Below are 17,631 nucleotides of genomic sequence, written 5' to 3'. Positions count from 1 at the left end.
ACTCAAGAGATCTATTCATGTCTCAATACTTATTTATTTATTTATTTATTTTTGCTGAGGAAGATCAGCCCCGAGCTAACATCTGTTGCCAATCTTCCTCTTTTTGCTTGGGGAAGATTGGCCCTGAGCCAACATCTGTGTCAATCTTCTTCTATTTTGTATGTGGGTCACTACCACAGCATGGCTACCAATGAGTACTGTAGGTCCCCACGCGGGAACTGAATTTGGGCTGCAAAGCGGAGTGCACTGAACTTAACCACTAGGCCACAGGGCCATCCCCCTCAATACTAATTTAATAAGGACTGTTTTATTTTCTGCTCATTTGCAAATTAGTGTTCAGAAAGGCTACCTGAAAGAAAATATTTAGTGACATAGAGACTGAAGAAAGCAATCAACACCTACTCAAGAACTATGAAACATTAACAACAGTGAAGGAATGTCCTGTTTTGTGACAAGATGGCAATGTATTTTGAGGACTTTCAAATATGAAAAGAAGGTTTAAAAACTTGAATGTCAGGGCTGGCCCAGTGGCATAGTGGTTAAGTTCACATGCTCCACTTCGGCAGCCCGGGGTTCGCAGGTTCAGATCCTGGGCGCGGACCCACACACCGCTTGTTAAGCCAGGCTGTGGCAGCGTCCTGCATATAAAATAGAGAAAGACTGGTACAGATGTTAGCTCAGCGACAATCTTCCTCAAGGAAAAAGAGGAAGATTGGCAACAGATGTTAGCTCAGGGTCAATCATCCTCACCAAAAAAAACTCCCCGAAAAACAAAAAAAAACTTGAATGTCTTCAATATATGATGGTGGGTTTAGCAGATGCTGCTGGAATCCTGCCAGATCCCCCCCCACCCCGGAAGTCATTTGTAGCTTTCTGGACAGTTCCCATACATACTACAGCTTCCTCTCTCGGCCACCTGCGTGGCTCCACCTGAGGGCAGGTTGCTGGGTAGTTAATGCCTGTACAGTGCAACATCCACCAAGGAGGCATGAGAGTAGGAGGTTAAATAGGAGCTTCCTAACCCTACACAATGTCTTAGAGGGTCCCCTGAAGGAGTGAGCCAGTTGCCCACAGTGGAAATCCTGTTAACACACTTTTTGTATTGACTTGGCTTCATTCCTGCTCTCACTTCCCCACTCCCTTACAATGCTTCCTAGGGTCATCTCAAAAAAAACCATTTGTAGCCAAATCTTTGTCTTCAGGTCAGCTTCTGGGGAAATCCAAAACAAGAGAGTGGGTTAGCCAAACATGGCTGTGAGCCCTCAGTTACACTGAGACCTCTGGGGAGGTACTGGGCTGAACCAGCATTCCCAAAGGGACTTCTGTAACAGGGACAGAGACCAGCTTATCACTTAGTGCTTTGCATCAGACACATCGTAAGTGCAGTATCCCTTGTGACATGTGGGAAGATCTCATAGTGTTAGTAAAGCATACTGGGTCGCTGAGGCCAATTCTACTATATAACTAGGGGTGATGGGCTCTCAAAACAAGAATTATTGATAGCACATCACTGACACGTCATCTGGTTTCTTCCTCCGACCTAACCTATAGAGAATCCATACAGGTTCTTTTTTCAATCAGCCAATCTATGTATTTATTGAATACCTAGTAAGTCCAAATCGTCAGGAAAATATACAACATTTGGCATTGCTGCCCCTCTAACTCCCCAATTCCAACATTGGGGTCCATTTGACCCTCACCTAGATGATCAAATCCCTTCCAAGCTGGGGCACCAATCCTCTTCCTCATTAGGAGAAATGTAAGCAGTCATAAGCCAGAAACTAAGAATCACAGCAGCATTTCTGCTTTTCCTACTCTGATCCTGTGCCCCAATTCTCATAATGGAGCTCCTACCTTGGTTGGAGAAACTGAGTTTCTCTCTTTCTGCATCTCTGCCTTGAGAACCTGCCTGGTATCCTAATTCTTCTGAAAGTGGCCAACCATCTTGTTCTGACAGCCCTTGCTGGGCCCCCATTCTTCTCTGGCTTCCTTCTAATGCCGGGCCTCTCCGTCAGGCTGCCCGGCTGCCCACCTCCATCACTGGGCCTGCTTCCTGACTCCCTGCCCATCACCAAGCCATGCCCCCTCATGTTACCACTTGTGAGACCTGCCTCGGCCCTTCACCATACTAACCTGGGGGCTGTTTTGCTCCAACGTTCAGCTTCCTCTCCATGTCCTGCCCAGCACCACCTGAATATGCCCTCTAGATAGTTCCCACCTCCACTCCGGGCAGCCCCCAGTTTCCAGGTTCTCCTCCTCTGCCCAGCTAGGCACCAACTGAAGTCACGAGCAATACCTTGGCACAATATGTGGTTCAGTGGGATAGGTGGGGTCTGGTTATCTCCATTCATAAAAGTTAGTATTAGGTCAGTTAACAAAGATGTCAACAATGCCACTGCAATGAAAGGCAGGGGGCATCAGGCAAAGGACACACAGCTAGAGGCACCCAGAGTCAGCACACTCGATGCTTAGCAGGAACGACCCCTGGAAGCAGCTCAGTGAGAAAAGTACCAGCCCTGTAGACCTAGACTCAAAACTCTTCTCTGCCAATTACTAGCCCTTTGGGTAGAATGTTCCCAGTTGCCTCAGTATCCTCATTTATGAAATGGGCACAATCTTTTATAAGATTATTAACAGGATGCACTATAAATAAAATAATATATACACAGAGTCCTATATGATTCCTGGTACATAGTAGGTGCTCCATAAATAATAGAAAGTATTATTTCTGACTCAGCCGTATTTACATACATGTATAGGGTACCTACATTTCTAAAAAGCAAATTATGTTTTTCTATTATTTAAATAATAATAGATTCTATTATTATTTATCTATTATCTAATATTCTATATTATCTAATATTATCTAATATTCTATATTATTCTTGTGTTAATCTTCAATTAACAATGGCGTTTCAACACTTAAATTCCAAGTTTCTCTGTCCCCCAGTCTGGATGTCAAGTGGTTTGAATGATCTGCAAAACACTTCAGCTCTCTGGGGGAGCTTGTTTTCAAAAGAACTCTCCTGCTGTAAATCAAAGAATCCTTCTGTACTGCAACTAATCACCCCTTAATTTGTCTGCTTTGTATGTCTGAAGTAAGGTATACTGGGTTTTCTTTTCTTTTCTTTTTTTTTGTGAGGAAGATCAGCCCTGAGCTAACATCCATACTAATCCTTCTCTTTTTGCTGAGGAAGACGGGCCCTGAGCTAACATCTATTGCCAATCCTCCTCCTTTTTTTTCCCCCTTTCCTCCCCACAGCCCCAGTAGATAGCTGTATGTCATAGTTGCACATCCCTCTAGTTGCTGTATGTGGGACGCCGCCTCACGGCCAGACAAGCGGTGCATCGGTGCGTGCCTGGGATCCGAACCCAGGCCACCAGGAGCGGAGCGTGCGCACTTAACCACTAAACCACAGGGCCGGCCCTGATACTGGGTTTTCTTAAAGCAAGCGTTCTCATATGAGGCATTGTATTTGTTTGTTTCATTATAAACATTTCTACGGTATGAAAATGAGAATGGCGTTAAGAAAGCCAATGGTTATGTGTCATTGATATCCAAACTAACAAACATGGGCCTTGTAAATAATGTCTATAAGCATCTGCTGAAATCCAACTTACACGAGTTACAGACATTCTGATGAAATTTAAAATAACTAATAATCAATAAAATAGACCTAAGAATTCTCTGCGTTAAGTATATAAAGACTTTTTTCTAATTGTCAAGTAACTTCAAGGGGTATCAGATCTTTTTATTATGCATATTTAACTCACTTCCATACTAATGGCTCAAGAAGAGTTAAATGTCTCATGGCATAATTATTGTTTTGGATCCACGTTGGGTTAACCTCGAGGAAAAAATTGGTCCTTTAAGTGTGTAGACCCTGAAATACAAATTCTTACAAAGCAAGTATTTTTACAATTTTTATTTTAGGCTTAGAGGCAATACTTCCCATTAAGTTTGGTAGTGCCTGCATTTATTTCATGAGCTTGAATTCAGCCCTAGAATTTACTGAGTGCTCCAAGTCCTTTTAAAAAATAAAAATTTAATGGAGCCTAGTCTCTGAATTTGTCAAGACATTAGATTGTATGTGCTGTCAAAAGGATTTATTGCCAAGCGTGAAGGCAAAATGATTAAGTAGAATGTGTTTTTTTCTAACAAACAGCCATGGCATGTCTGTTACTTTCAGAGCACTTCTCTGGAATCAGTATGAGACATAGCTTAACAAGATCAGGCAAACTGGCTGCGGGAAGTTTCGATGAGAATGGACTAGCATTAGCATTCTGATAACCGAATCAAGGAGGCCAGCCCATTACAGCAGAGAGCCAGTCTGTCCTGCACTGTGGCTCAATCTCGCATCCACCCAAACAAAGAATTACATGGCAACAAAACTAAATACAGTCTGCAGATGCAACGTTCAGGATGCTAAATAAACTCCTGATCAGCTTCTAACAAATAGCATGACCCGAGCACAGACAAGTAGTAAGAGATTACAAACAACCGCTGGGGATTGGCACCTTTCATGTTTTATGGGCTCAATAAATGTGTTCAGAAAATGTTTCCTGATGACTGTGATGTTTTCTGTCTGGAAATAATGGGATGAAATGAGAGTCAGTGGGAGAATCAGACAGGCAAAGACAGAAAGATAGAGACACCCATCTTACTGAGAAACATGTCTGCACTTCAAATTTTATAAACAAAAATGCAACACTTAAACACATCTTTGTTGAAGAGACAAAGAGAGGGTAAATAAAAGCCCATTATTTTATTTTGGGGGAAGAACCAGTAAAAGATCGCTTTCCAAAACTGGGCTAAAAATTGCCAGAGAATTTCAGGGAGACAGATACGAGGACGAATACAGGGATGACCGAGGCCAAGTGCAGCCCAGATTCTCCGATCCCATGAAATGGCTGAACAATATTGTTCAACTTCTTGCCATTTCTAGTGCTTCTAGCGCCAAGTGCCTTTCCTCCTTTTTCTGTTCTAGCACTGACCTCTTGTGACAAAATGACTGCATTGCAGGCATCGCAACCAACAGCATTCCACTCTAGACAACCAACTTTTCTTTCCCGAAATAGTAATAAAAAGCACGGAACCCCTGCTCTATGCCAGGCTCTGTAGTAAGTGCTTTATACACTTTACCTTAGTTAAGGTAGGAACTAGTGTCCCCAACCTATAGGTAATCTAACTTGCCTAAGGTCACACAGCACAGCAATTAAGTGGCAGAGAGGATTTCAAAAGAGGTCTAATTTTAACCACTGTGCGTTGCATTAGGTAAATACTAACACTTTAAACAGCATCTGTTATAGCGATGTAGAAGTTTTAACGAATTAATAAACCATCCCATTCTCTATTTTACAGCATGAACGTTTATTCAGTCAGCAGCCATCAGAAATTATTCTTTCATCTGACTGGAAAAATTTTATACTTTTTTGGTGTAAAGATTAGTTTAAAACCTTATCTATTTCTAGGATTTAAATATTTACCATGCCAAAAAGGCCCCTCACCTATAAAATCCGCAGAGAAAAGCAGGACCTTGTCTCTCTCTTTTTCTTTCTATCTCTGAAACATACACACAAAGTTGGGTATTGTTGTCTGATATAGTGAGGTCTGTAAGTTTATTTATTGTTTTTAAATTTATTATTTATTTTTTATAACTTGTTAGAATGTTCACTTCTAACCTTAAATCCATTCAAATATGAATGAGAAAAAGTACATCCATAGTATTATTCATTCTAGCGGGAATGTAAAATCTCTGCCTTTTAGCCCATCAAGTTAAATAGGCACCCAAGACGGGCAGGTTCCCGAGCACAAGAGTTCAGCTGTGGGCACCTGAAGGCATATGTGTCCTGGTCAGACTTAGGTAAGAAACTGAGGGTGGGGACAAGTGTCATTGGGAACTGGAAGGATTACTCCTTGACAGGATCTGTGCTACCAAGTGGAAATCTATGTGAGCATGTGAGCCAGGCTGGGACACTTTGGTGTCTGGTGAAGTGGTCTGTGGGCAGGGCGTTCTTGCTAGGCATTCTCAGTTTTATGGGCCAAGAGAGGAAAAGTGTCTGGGAAGCTGGGAGAGGTGCCTTGGACAATTACACAGGGACACAGGCGACAAGTTTCTGAAGCAGGTTATGTTTTAAGAAGTAGAATAGAAAGACATTTGCAAGGAGAGTAGTCTCTAAAAGTTCATCAAAATAATAGGAACAGAATAATCTATTTCCTAGAATTCTTAGCGCAAACATGGTTTCAAGGCTACAGCAAAAGAAATGAAAGCAAAGTTGCACCAGCACCTTGGGGAGGGTCTCCGAGAGTAGGGCCAGTATCCCTCTCCTCATCCAGAGGCTTTTGTCTCTCCCCTCCAGTCCACACTTGTAGCCTGGATGGGAGGACTCAGCCAAAGGGAAGGCAGGCAGCAGAAGAGAGTGTTGGCCCTGGGGCTCTGCTTGGAAAGGGCCTAACTGTGTGAGAGGGAGAGAAGTAGGGTCCAGACAATGCTCAGCAGGATTTTGTACCACTGTCTGATGCGTCCTGAGCCAGGAGCAGACCCACAGGGTGAGGCAGAGTCAACCCGCTGGGTCATGCCTCTGGCATGACCAGCTGGCAGACATTTCTTTTTTTTAATTTTTTTTAAAAATTTTTTGTTTATTGCAGTAACATTGGTTTATAACATTGTATAAATTTCAGGCGTACATCATTATACTTCTATTTCTGCATAGATTACATCATATTCACCACCAAAATACTAATTACAACCCATCATCACACACATGTGCCGAATTATCCCTTTCGCCCTCCTCCCTCCCCCCTTCCCCTCTGGTAACCACCAATCCAATCTCTCTATGTGTTTGTTTATTATTGTTATTATCTACTACTTAATGAAGGAAATCATACGGTATTTGACCTTTTCCCTCTGACTTATTTCACTTTGCATAATACCCTCAATGTCCATCCATGTTGTCACAAATGGCTGGATTTCATCGTTTCTTATGGCTGAGTAGTATTCCATTGTGTGTATATACCACATCTTCTTTATCCATTCGTCCCTTGATGGGCACTTAGGTTGCTTCCAAGTCTTGGCTATTGTGAATAACGCTGCAATGAACACAGGGGTGCATGTATCTTTATGCACTGGTGTTTTCAAGTTCTTTGGATAAATACCCAGCAGTGGGATAGCTGGATCATATGGTAGTTCTATCCTTGATTTTTTGAGGAATCTCCATACTGTTTTCCATAGTGGCTGCACCAGTTTGCACTCCCACCAGCAGTGGATGAGAGTTCCCTTCTCTCCACATCCTCTCCAACACTTGTTGTTTCCTGTCTTGTTAATTACAGCCATTCTGACGGGCGTGAGGTGATATCTCATTGTAGTTTTGATTTGCATTTCCCTGATAGTTAATGATTTTGAACATCTTTTCATGTGTCTGTTGGCTATCTGTATATCTTCTTTGGAGAAATGTCTGTTCAGGTCTTTTGCCCATTTTTTAATTGGGTTGGTAGTTTTTTTGTTGTTGAGATGCATGAGTTCTTGATATATTTTGGAGATTAACCCCTTATCAGATGTATGGTTTGCAAATATCTTCTCACAATTCTTAGGTTGTCTTTTCGTTTTGTTGATGGTTTCCTTTGCTGTGCAGAAGCTTTTTAGTTTGATGTAGTCCCATTTGTTTATTTTTTCTATTGTTTCTCTTGCCCGGTCAGACATGGTGCTTGAAAATATGTTGCTAAAACTGATGTCGAAGAGCTTACTGCCTATGTTTTCTTCTAGAAGTTTCATAGTTTCAGGTCTTACATTCAAGTCTTTAATCCATTTGGAGTTAATTTTTGTGTATGGTGTAAGGTAAGGGTCTACTTTCGTTTTTTTGCATGTGGCTATCCAGTTTTCCCAACACCATTTGTTGAAGAGACTCTCTTTTCTCCATTGTATGTTCTTAGCTCCTTTGTCGAAGATTAGCTGTCCATAGATGTGTGGGTTTATTTCTGGGCTTTCGATTCTATTCCATTGATCTGTGTGTCTGTTTTTGTGCCAGTACCATGCTGTTTTGGTTACTATAGCTTTGTAGTATATTTTGAAATCAGGGAGTGTGATACCTCCAGCTTTGTTCTTTTTTCTCAGGATTCCTTTACCTGTTCGGGGTCTTTTGTTGTTCCATATAAATTTTAGGATTCTTTGTTCTATTTCTGTGAAAAATGTTGTTGGAACTTTGATAGGGATTGCATTGAATCTATAGATGGCTTTAGGAAGTATGGACATCTTAACTATGTTAATTCTTCCAATCCAAGAGCACGGAATATCTTTCCATTTCTTTGTGTCTTCTTCAATTTCTTTCAGCAATGTTTCATAGTTTTCCGTGTACAGCTCTCTCACCTCTTTGGTTAAGTTTATTCCTAGGTATTTTATTCTTTTTGTTGCAATTGTAAACGGGATGGTATTCTTATTTCTCTTTCTGCTACTTCGTTGTTAGTGTATAGAAATGCAACTGATTTTTGTATGTTGATTTTGTATCCTGAAACTTTACCATACTCGTTTATTACTTCTAAAAGTTTTCTGGTGGATTCTTTAGGGTTTTCTATATATAAAATCATGTCATCTGCAAATAGTGACAGTTTCACTTCTTCCTTTCCAATTTGGATCCCTTTTATTTCTTTCTCTTGCCTGATTGCTCTGGCTAGGACTTCCAGTACTATGTTAAATAGGAGTGGTGAGAGTGGGCATCCTTGTCTGGTTCCTGTTCTTAGAGGGATAGCTTTCAGTTTTTCACCATTGAGGATGATATTAGCTGTGGGTTTCTCATATATGGTCTTTATTATGTTGAGGTACTTTCCTTCTATACCTATTTTATTCAGAGTTTTTATCATAAATGGATGCTGTATCTTGTCAAATGCTTTCTCTGCATCTATTGAGATGATCATGTGATTTTTATTCTTCATTTTATTAATGTGGTGTATCACGTTGATTGATTTGCGAATGTTAAACCATCCCTGCATACCTGGAATAAATCCCACTTGATCATGGTGTATAATATTTTTAACGTATTGTTGTATGCGATTTGCTAGTATTTTGTTGAGGATTTTTGCATCGATGTTCATCAGTGATATTGGCCTGTAATTTTCTTTTTTTGTGTTGTCCTTGTCTGGTTTTGGTATCAGGGTAATGTCGGCTTTGTAGAATGAGTTAGGGAGCTTCCCCCCTCCTCAATTTTTTGGAAGAGTTTGAGAAGGATAGGTATTAAGTCTTCTTTGAATGTTTGGTAGAATTCACCAGGGAAGCCGTGGCAGACATTTCTAAACTGACCCAGCGGGCTAACCCCAAGCAAAACTGGGAGGTGAGCCATCTCGCTCCCCACAACCCAATGGCTTTTTTTCTCCATCCTCCCCTCCCAGGAAAGGGCCTGAAGTGTATATTACCACTCATCTGAGCATCTGTATTTTAATACTTCTCCCAAATGTAGTATCAATGGCTTTCTTTGTTAGAATCTCAGGCATCAGTGATCCAAGGGGACAAAGAAGGATCCACACACCAGCACCACCACCAATGGATACTAAAGGCACCTGGTAGCAAACGCCTTTTGTACTGTAGACACCTCCCAGACACACCAGATAAATGGCTGAACATGCTGGCTAACGCTAGGGATGGTGGGGGCAAAACTCTAGATTGGGTAAGAAAATCACAGTGACTTCCAGCTCTATGGGTCACCACTATGTCATCCTGAGCAGACCACTCATTCACCTGTGACTTGGGCAAGATATGACACAGCTGGGTCTACCTGACAGGGTGGCTCGAACAAAAGAACGCGAGTGAAATACTTTGCAAATGATAAGAGTTACTACTACTGTGCTCCTAGGATATCGCCAAGGAGAAATGTGTGACCCTCAACCCAGAGCCCAAAGAATTCAAGAAGAACCTTCCAAACCAATCATACAGATGGCAAGAAACTGTGTTTTCTTACCCTAGTGAGAAAGAAAGTATAAGAGAATGATGGGAAGGGAGAAAAAGTAATATTACATTGAAACAGGCAGGAAGGTAATACGAATTTATGAGCCAAATAGAATATGTATGGCCTATGTATTCTTCACAGTTACATAGAGTCATCCCTTCCTATCACCATATAAAAGAAATCGAGTGATTTCTTTTTCAGAAAAAAAAGTCCATCAAATCACTAATATCTAGTAAATGTATAGTACAAAAATACTATACCAGAATCCGTGAAGAGTTTTCTTCCTTCTGTGTTCCTCACTTCAGTTAGTGGCACCACCATCCACCTCTTCAACCAAGTCAGGTCCTCCCTTTCTCTCAACCCTCCATACGTGCCATCAACACCTTTCTAACATTTCACCTCCACCTTTTACATACCTAAAAGGTTTCCCTCCCTTATCACCCATACTTATCTGACCCACCTTCTAACCTAGAAGCCCTTTGAAGGGATGGGCCACACCCATTCAAGGTGGATCTCCAGATCTAAAAGGTGGTGGAATGAGGGCCCCGCGCCCCAGGGGCAGCCCCGCGGAGTGTGAGAAGCGGGCCTTCCCCAACAGCACGCCTCAGGTGGAGCGAACACCAGCAAGATGGACTTGGAGGTGAGGAGGTGCGGAGCTCTGAGCTGGCATCAGAAATGTAGGAAGGCGGTTAGGGGGGCTGCAAGGGAAAAGCTTCTTCTCCCCACATTCATTATTCCTAAACTGCTCAGCCCTCACTCTGTTCTTTCCCCTTCACACTCTCTGGACGGCTTCTGTACAACCATAGTGGTCAAGAACTTGAGCCCTAGGATCACAAAGAACTGGCTCTGAGACCTAGTGGCTGTGTGAGCTTGGGCAAGTCATTTAGCATCTTACCTGTGAAATGAGACTAATAATAGCACTAAAGTGGGGAGGGGAGTGTAGGGAAATAATGCCTGTAAAGTGCTTTGCACATAGCTGCCTGTAGTGGGCGCTCCACGACCATTAGCTATTCCTGCTCTTATCTCACCATTAAGTCTCAGCTAATACCCCACTGAGAGGCTGAAACTCAGAGAAAAGTTTGGGAAGTGACCACCACCATCTCCTCTGACTCCTGACTCGCAGATGAGAAAGCAAGCACGCAGGGCAGGGAGAGACTTGAGGAACAAAAATGGAGGGGAGGCTAGCAAGAAACTCTTCCCTACCCACTTTTAAACACTTGACTCTATGCTGTCACCTCTTTTCTCTTTCTTTAATTCTCTCTTAGTCTCTTTTAACTTTTCTTCTTTTTCTTTTACTGTCGCCTGCCCACCTTCTTTTCTGTGTGAGCAGCAGGAAGAACATGAAATTTGGAGTATGTCAGACCTGAATTCAAATCTAAATTTGGTCACATACATTTGTGTGGCTCTGGGAAAGTTTCACCTAATGTCGCGGAGCCTTATTTTCAAGCCTAATTGTAAAATAGGACATGAATGCCTAAAGATGAAGTCAGGAAATGTACACAGAACCCCTAGCACAGTGTGACACAATTAAGGCACCTGGTAATGTTGTTGCTGATCTCTAGAAGTAGGAATTCCAGGTCTTTCCTAGTTTCTCCTCCTATGGCCCATTACCCAACCCCATTTTGCTCCCCACTGGGGTATATGATGGTTAATTTTATGTGTCACCTTGGCTAGACTATGATAACCAGTTGTTTAGTCAAACATTCATCTATATTTTGATGTAAAAGTATTTTTTAGATGTGACTGGAATCAATAGACTTTAAGTAAAGCAGAATATCTTCCATAATGTGGGTGGGCCTCATCCCATCAGTTGAAGGCCTTAAGAGCAAACAGGTTTCCCTTGAGGTTTCCCAAAGAAGAAGGAATTCTGCTTCTAGACTGCAACATAGAAATTCTGCCTGAGTTTCTAGCTTTTGGACTCAAGACTGCAGCATCAACTTTTACCTGAACTTCCAGCCTGCTAGCTTGCCCTACAGATTTCAAACTTGCCAGCTCTCCCACAATCACATAAGCCAATTCCTTAAAATTATCTCTCTGTCTGTCTGTCTATCTATCTCCTATTGGTTCTGTTTCTCTGGAGAACCCTGACCTAAACAGGGTACTACTCTGATTGGCTAACTCATTATCCTGATTTGGCCACATCACTAATAGGCAGAGACCCAGAGCCCATTACAAGGCTAGTGCAGGTAAATATGGCTTTTTTGTTTCTCCCATTCAAGCAGCTTGCCATAGGGGGAGGCTCAGCCACCTTGTTCATTCTCCTTAGCTTCTTCCTCCCATGTGGTTGGACCCATGTCCCGCCCATCAGAGATTCCTGAAAGGCTGGCTTTCTGTCTATCTCAGGTTACTCTCTGGAGGGATGGAGGATGTAGAGGTCAATGTGCTTTCTCTTCCTTATATCTTAGTAACTATACAAATCAATCCAGAAAACTCCAGTTGGACATTGTAGGGTAAAGTACTCAGAGGAGGCAGTAAGCTAGCTTTGGTATAAAGCTCATAATTCCTAATAAATTAAGAGAAGATCAAGCTCAGATTAAGGAAAGTGCTCTGCATTGAGTTTGAGGTCAAAATCACAGCTAAAATCTAGAGTTAAAAGTTTACTAAAATTAAAAAAAAAAACAAAAAACACAGCTAACAAAGTTTTATTAGCTATTCTTTGCTAGCACCTCATGGTGAGAGATAATTGGTCCAGGGCAATATTCTGCAAGCCCCTGGCCAAATACTATTTTAATACAACCAAATCTCACGCCAGCTTTTAACATCTGATGTGTCAGCACCTCATTGCTGACGTTGCTTATCATCCCTTAGGTACACCTACTCTGCCTTCTTTTATTATTCTTCTCTCCTCCTCTCTCTTCTCTGGGTTTTCCTTTCCTTCCCCCCTTTCTCCTTAATTCTCATCTTCCTGCCCTTTCGTCTCTTTCCTCACCTTTCTCTTTTCAACTTCTCCCCTCTCTCCATCATTACTCATTCAGGGCCACTCAGAGGAACAAGGAGAATCATCCTCTTCTAGGCCCTGTCCCCTCTGCACATTCACGCAGGTGAGACCTGGTTAAGGAAAGTATCAGGAGCAGCTCTGAGCAGGGGGGCCCAGAGGGTACCCACCAGGACAGCAGCCTGCAGGCAGAAGGTGTGCATAGATAAGGGACAGGGGTTATCTGAAAGGATGAGAAATGGCAGAGAGAGGGGGAAGTTGCATGTTGCGTCATGTTTCTCCTGAGTCAACAGTACAGAGCAGTGGCTAAGAGCATATGTTCAAGTGCCTGACTGCTTGGGTTTTAATTTTGGTTCCCTGAATTTCTAGATACGTTACTTGGGGCAAGTTATTTAACCACTTGGAGATTAGTTTCCTAATCTATAAAATGAGCACAGTTATATGACCTATTCCACAGGGTTGTTGCGAGGATTCAAGGAGTAAATACATACCTGTTAGGTGCTTAGAACACTGCCCAGCACATGGCACACATCCAAGAAATGCTAGCTCTTCTCAATCTCATTGGGAAACTGAGGCAGCTTACAAGAATCAAAACCCACCTCTCACCTTGGCCCTCTCTAAAATCCAAGAGAAAACTGGCCTGGTGAGAGAGGGGAAGAGAGACGGTCCCATCAAGATTGGGAGGTGCAGGCTCCAGGCAGGTTCTAATGAAACTTTTGATGCACTGATGCATAGAAAAAGTATCCTATAGGTTAAGTAGCTCTTGGGCACTGGCCTGAGACTCTAACTATCCATAACTATCCATAACAATGGGCATAACACAGGCAACTATATCCCAACTCCAAATGTCCACCTTACCAACAATCTTTTGGGGAACTTCTCCATTTTTTAGGTGGTGACTGCCCACAACTCCAATATGCACACAAGTTCCTGCAAAATTTAAATCTCAAATTGAGTGTGTCATAAATGCTTCTTACATAGGAAAAAGGCCAAGAGGCACTGTCTTAAACGTGATACTTGGCTGTAAGTTATTTCTCCCTTTAACTGATTCTTTGATTCTTCTTGATAATTCTTTCCCATTTTACAATTAGCCAATTCCCTTCCTTCAGTTTTTATCTGAATCCTGACTATTTGGATAGAAAACATGGACCATCTTCATCTTGAGGCTTGAAGGTGGGCCTTTAGGGGCCGTACATTTGAGATTCAAGGTTCTTGGCTCCAACCAAGAAGACACTGTACATTTAGGCCTCACAGAATAATGATGGAGCAAAGGTCACTGCAGATATGAAAAGAGTGTCTGAGTCTAAATTTAATTTTCTTGTGTGTGTGTGAGGAAGATCAGCCCTAAGCTAACATCCGACGCCAATCCTCCTCTTTTTGCCGAGGAAGATTGGTCCTGGGCTAATATCCATGCCCATCTTCCTCTACTTTATATAGGACACCGCCAAGCATGGCTTGACAAGCAGTGTGTCAGCACACACCCGGGATCCGAACCTGCGAACCCCAGGCACCGAAGCAGAGCATGTGAACTTAACTGCTATACCGCTGGGCTGGCCCTGCTGCGTCTAATTTTATTTTACTTACTTACTTACTTACTTACTTACTTACTTACTTACTTATTTATTTATTTATTTATTTATTTATTTATTTATTTATTTCCCCCAAAGCCCCAGTAGGTAGTTGTATGTCATAGCTGCACATCCTTCTAGTTGCTGCATGTGGGACGCGGCCTCAGCATGGCCAGAGAAGTGGTGCGTCAGTGCACGCCCGGGATCCGAGCCTGGGCCGCCAGCAGCGGAGCGCGTGCACCTAACGGCTAAGCCACGGGGCCGGCCCTATTTTTAAATACTTACAAATATTGTAGGGGGCAAAAAAAGAATATGAGTTTTGTCTACTAGGATGCCAAGCTCCTCACAGGTGACTAATAAAGATAAAAGAAGCCAGTGCTGCACTTTAGAAAAAATATATACATTATTGGCCTTTCCACATTTGAAACAATAAGGTAGAGAAACAGTGAGAGATTTTTCGGGGGACTGCATCAACCACACTTCCCCTGCAGCACTGGAGCTCCTACAAGGCTGATGAGGGGATCACTTCTAGGACGAAGAAAAGTCAGGAGACCAGACAGAGGAAGGATCTGAGGAGAAACCTAGGAAGACTTGCTTCTCCTGCTCCTTTGCTCTCATTTCACCTTACACAATAGCAATTTATCACATTGCAATTGAATTGTTTGCATTTCCCAATAGACGGCAAGCTCTGGGAAGGCAGGCAATGTGTTCTTGTGCTTCACGTTTCAACATTTGGCTTAATACTCAAGTCATGGAAGACATTCATTATATATGTTTCTTGAGTGACTTTATAAAAGAATTCAACAAACACTTGTTGAACTTCTTGCTATGGGAAAGAGGAAATGGGTTTGAAAATGTAATTTTAATGGCATAAAAGACATAGGCATAATGTGTCTTTAAAAACAACAATAATAAATCCTACTTAAAAAAAAAATAAGGTATCTTACCTGATGACTGCTGGTCTCAGACACTTTAACATCCAAAGACCCTGCTAGGACAGCATACCAGTTTGTTCCAATATCACCCTGGCGAAATACTGAAAAATAGTAATGTAAATATACCAAATATAAGTCGGTTTTATCGTATGACCTGAAAGTTTCTCACTGGTTTGTATAAGCATGACTTGGACCTAGCTGAGTTTACCACCCTTCCTCTATCTATTCTCACAAGATCATCACATATTTCTCTTTTCCTCATCTATCAACAAAGCTATATCCAACTTACTCAACGTTCTATGAAATGGAACTACAGAACTCTTTTATATTTACAGAGCACTAATAAGGAATGATAACCCTAAATGCTATAAGATCCTTTGAATTTAAGAAGAATTGACTGATGTTCCATGTAATTTATCTTAAATACATTTCATTGTATAGTGATTCCTGGTAACTTATTACTTTATATGGGTACATATTAACAAGGTTATTTGACTCAACAAAGTACCAGACCATCACCCCAATTTTCTAAATTTATTTATATTAAAAGCAATGTGTTTTCTAGGATAGAATGTCTCCTTTTAAGCTAACCAATGAGTGATTAAGAAAAATAAAACCGGGGCCGGCCCGGTGGCGCAAGCGGTTGGGTGCACGCGCTCTGCTGTGGCGGCCCGGGGTTCGCTGGTTCGGATCCCGGGCGCGCACCGACGCACTGCTTGGCAAGCCATGCTGTGGCGGCGTCCCATATAAAGTGGAGGAAGATGGGCACAGATGTTAGCCCAGGGCCGTCTTCCTCAGCAAAAAAAGAGGAGGATTGGCGGATGTTAGCACAGGGCTCATCTCCTCACCAAAAAAAAAACAAAACAAAAAGAAAACCTACTTTAAAAATTTTGACTACTGTATTATCATTGTCCATTTTCTTGTTTTTTATAAATTCACTCCTTTTAGGCATTAGGAGTTAACTACTCTTTAGAAACAACTCTCATCATAAATTTCCAAATCTGATTTTGCTTTACTTTTGTAACCTCAGAGAGAAAACATTTAGATATTTAGATAGAACCTTAGTTTTCATATTATATTAAGTACTTTAGAAAGTCATTCTGAAACACTGGTTCTAAAATCTCATACAAACCCAACTATCCTTTTAAATATCCTAGCTAAATAACCAGATGGAATGATCTGATATTTTTAAATTCTTTTCACAGTTAGAGTCAGAGGTCAAGTGAGTCAATGAAAAATCACATGACAAGTCAGTGGGACACTTGAGTTCTGGCAAGGCTAGTGCTCATGGCATAAGAGCAAGCTTCTGGGAGCCATAATTAATGATGACAAGCTGCTCTAAACTCCCTGAATAAGACACGCTGTGGAAAGGCAAAGAGCAACAATGGCATCCTACCAAGTTCCATGATAAGCTTGAGAGGAGGGACTGATGAGTTTATAGCTGGCCTCTCCAGTAGCTGTGCTGTTCCTACCCTTTGTAAGTGACTTATTTTAAAGTTAGGGCTTTGCCTTTCATGAACTTCTTGGCTCCAAAAGACATCATCACTTGCCAATCAAATTCACATTACATATCACAGAAGATTCATTTGGAAAATGGCTTTAAGAAACAGAAAATAAGAGTCTCATCCCCAAAAGAATAAAGTTTCTGATTCAGTAAGAAAACAAATATTGGTTTGAAAACAATATGTATGGATGATTTTTTTAATAGCAGTGGGACTATGTTTGCATGTGCACACATGGGAAAACATCTTGAAGGATACACACAAAGTGTTAACAGTATTCTCTGAGTTTGGAGATTGTAGGTGATTTCTATTTTGTTTGTCTTCTAAATTTTCTACAATGGTGTCGTGACAGACCCATTGGTTCCCACCTAGCATCATGCCCTCCCTTCCTCTTATCTGAGTGAACCCAGATTTTATACAAGTTTCCACCATCCTCCACAGGGCCAAGTGCTCAGAGCATGTGCATTTCTTCCCTAGCTCCACTGGGGTAATCATGATTGGTCTAATTCAATCATGGTGATCCCATTTTCTTTGCCAGTGATTGGTTTAGACGTGGGCATATGATGCAATTCTGGCCAATGAAACAATATAGGAAGTCTCCTGGGAGACTTCTGAAAAAGAGACACAAGAAGAAATAGTGCTTCACCAGGATGTTGTTGTATCAGCATGTAATACCTCTAATTGCTGTAGCTGTCTTAGAATCATTTGGGTCAAGTCTGAGAACAAAAGCCAACACCTGAGGAGGCATAGCAAAACAA

The 17,631-nt window shown here is 41.7% G+C and overlaps 1 protein-coding gene across 2 annotated transcripts in view; it reads right to left on the bottom strand.

Annotated features, from left to right (window-relative positions):
* The window catches only part of RAPGEF4 (Rap guanine nucleotide exchange factor 4), a 295,468-nt gene that overhangs the window by 228,086 nt on the left and 49,751 nt on the right, over window positions 1-17,631 (bottom strand). For both annotated transcript variants that reach the window (XM_087435400.1, XM_087435399.1), the window contains exon 3: window positions 15,384-15,472. In XM_087435400.1, coding sequence (XP_087291526.1) covers window positions 15,384-15,472 — 89 coding nt within the window. The remainder of the gene's footprint in view (window positions 1-15,383; window positions 15,473-17,631) is intronic.

Source organism: Ceratotherium simum, chromosome 9 (genome assembly GCF_057802395.1).
Source record: "Ceratotherium simum simum isolate JZ-2026a chromosome 9, ASM5780239v1, whole genome shotgun sequence".
NCBI lineage: Eukaryota > Metazoa > Chordata > Mammalia > Perissodactyla > Rhinocerotidae > Ceratotherium > Ceratotherium simum.
The sequence above is the reverse complement of the archived record's forward strand: the minus strand, read 5'-3'. Positions and strand labels throughout refer to the sequence as shown.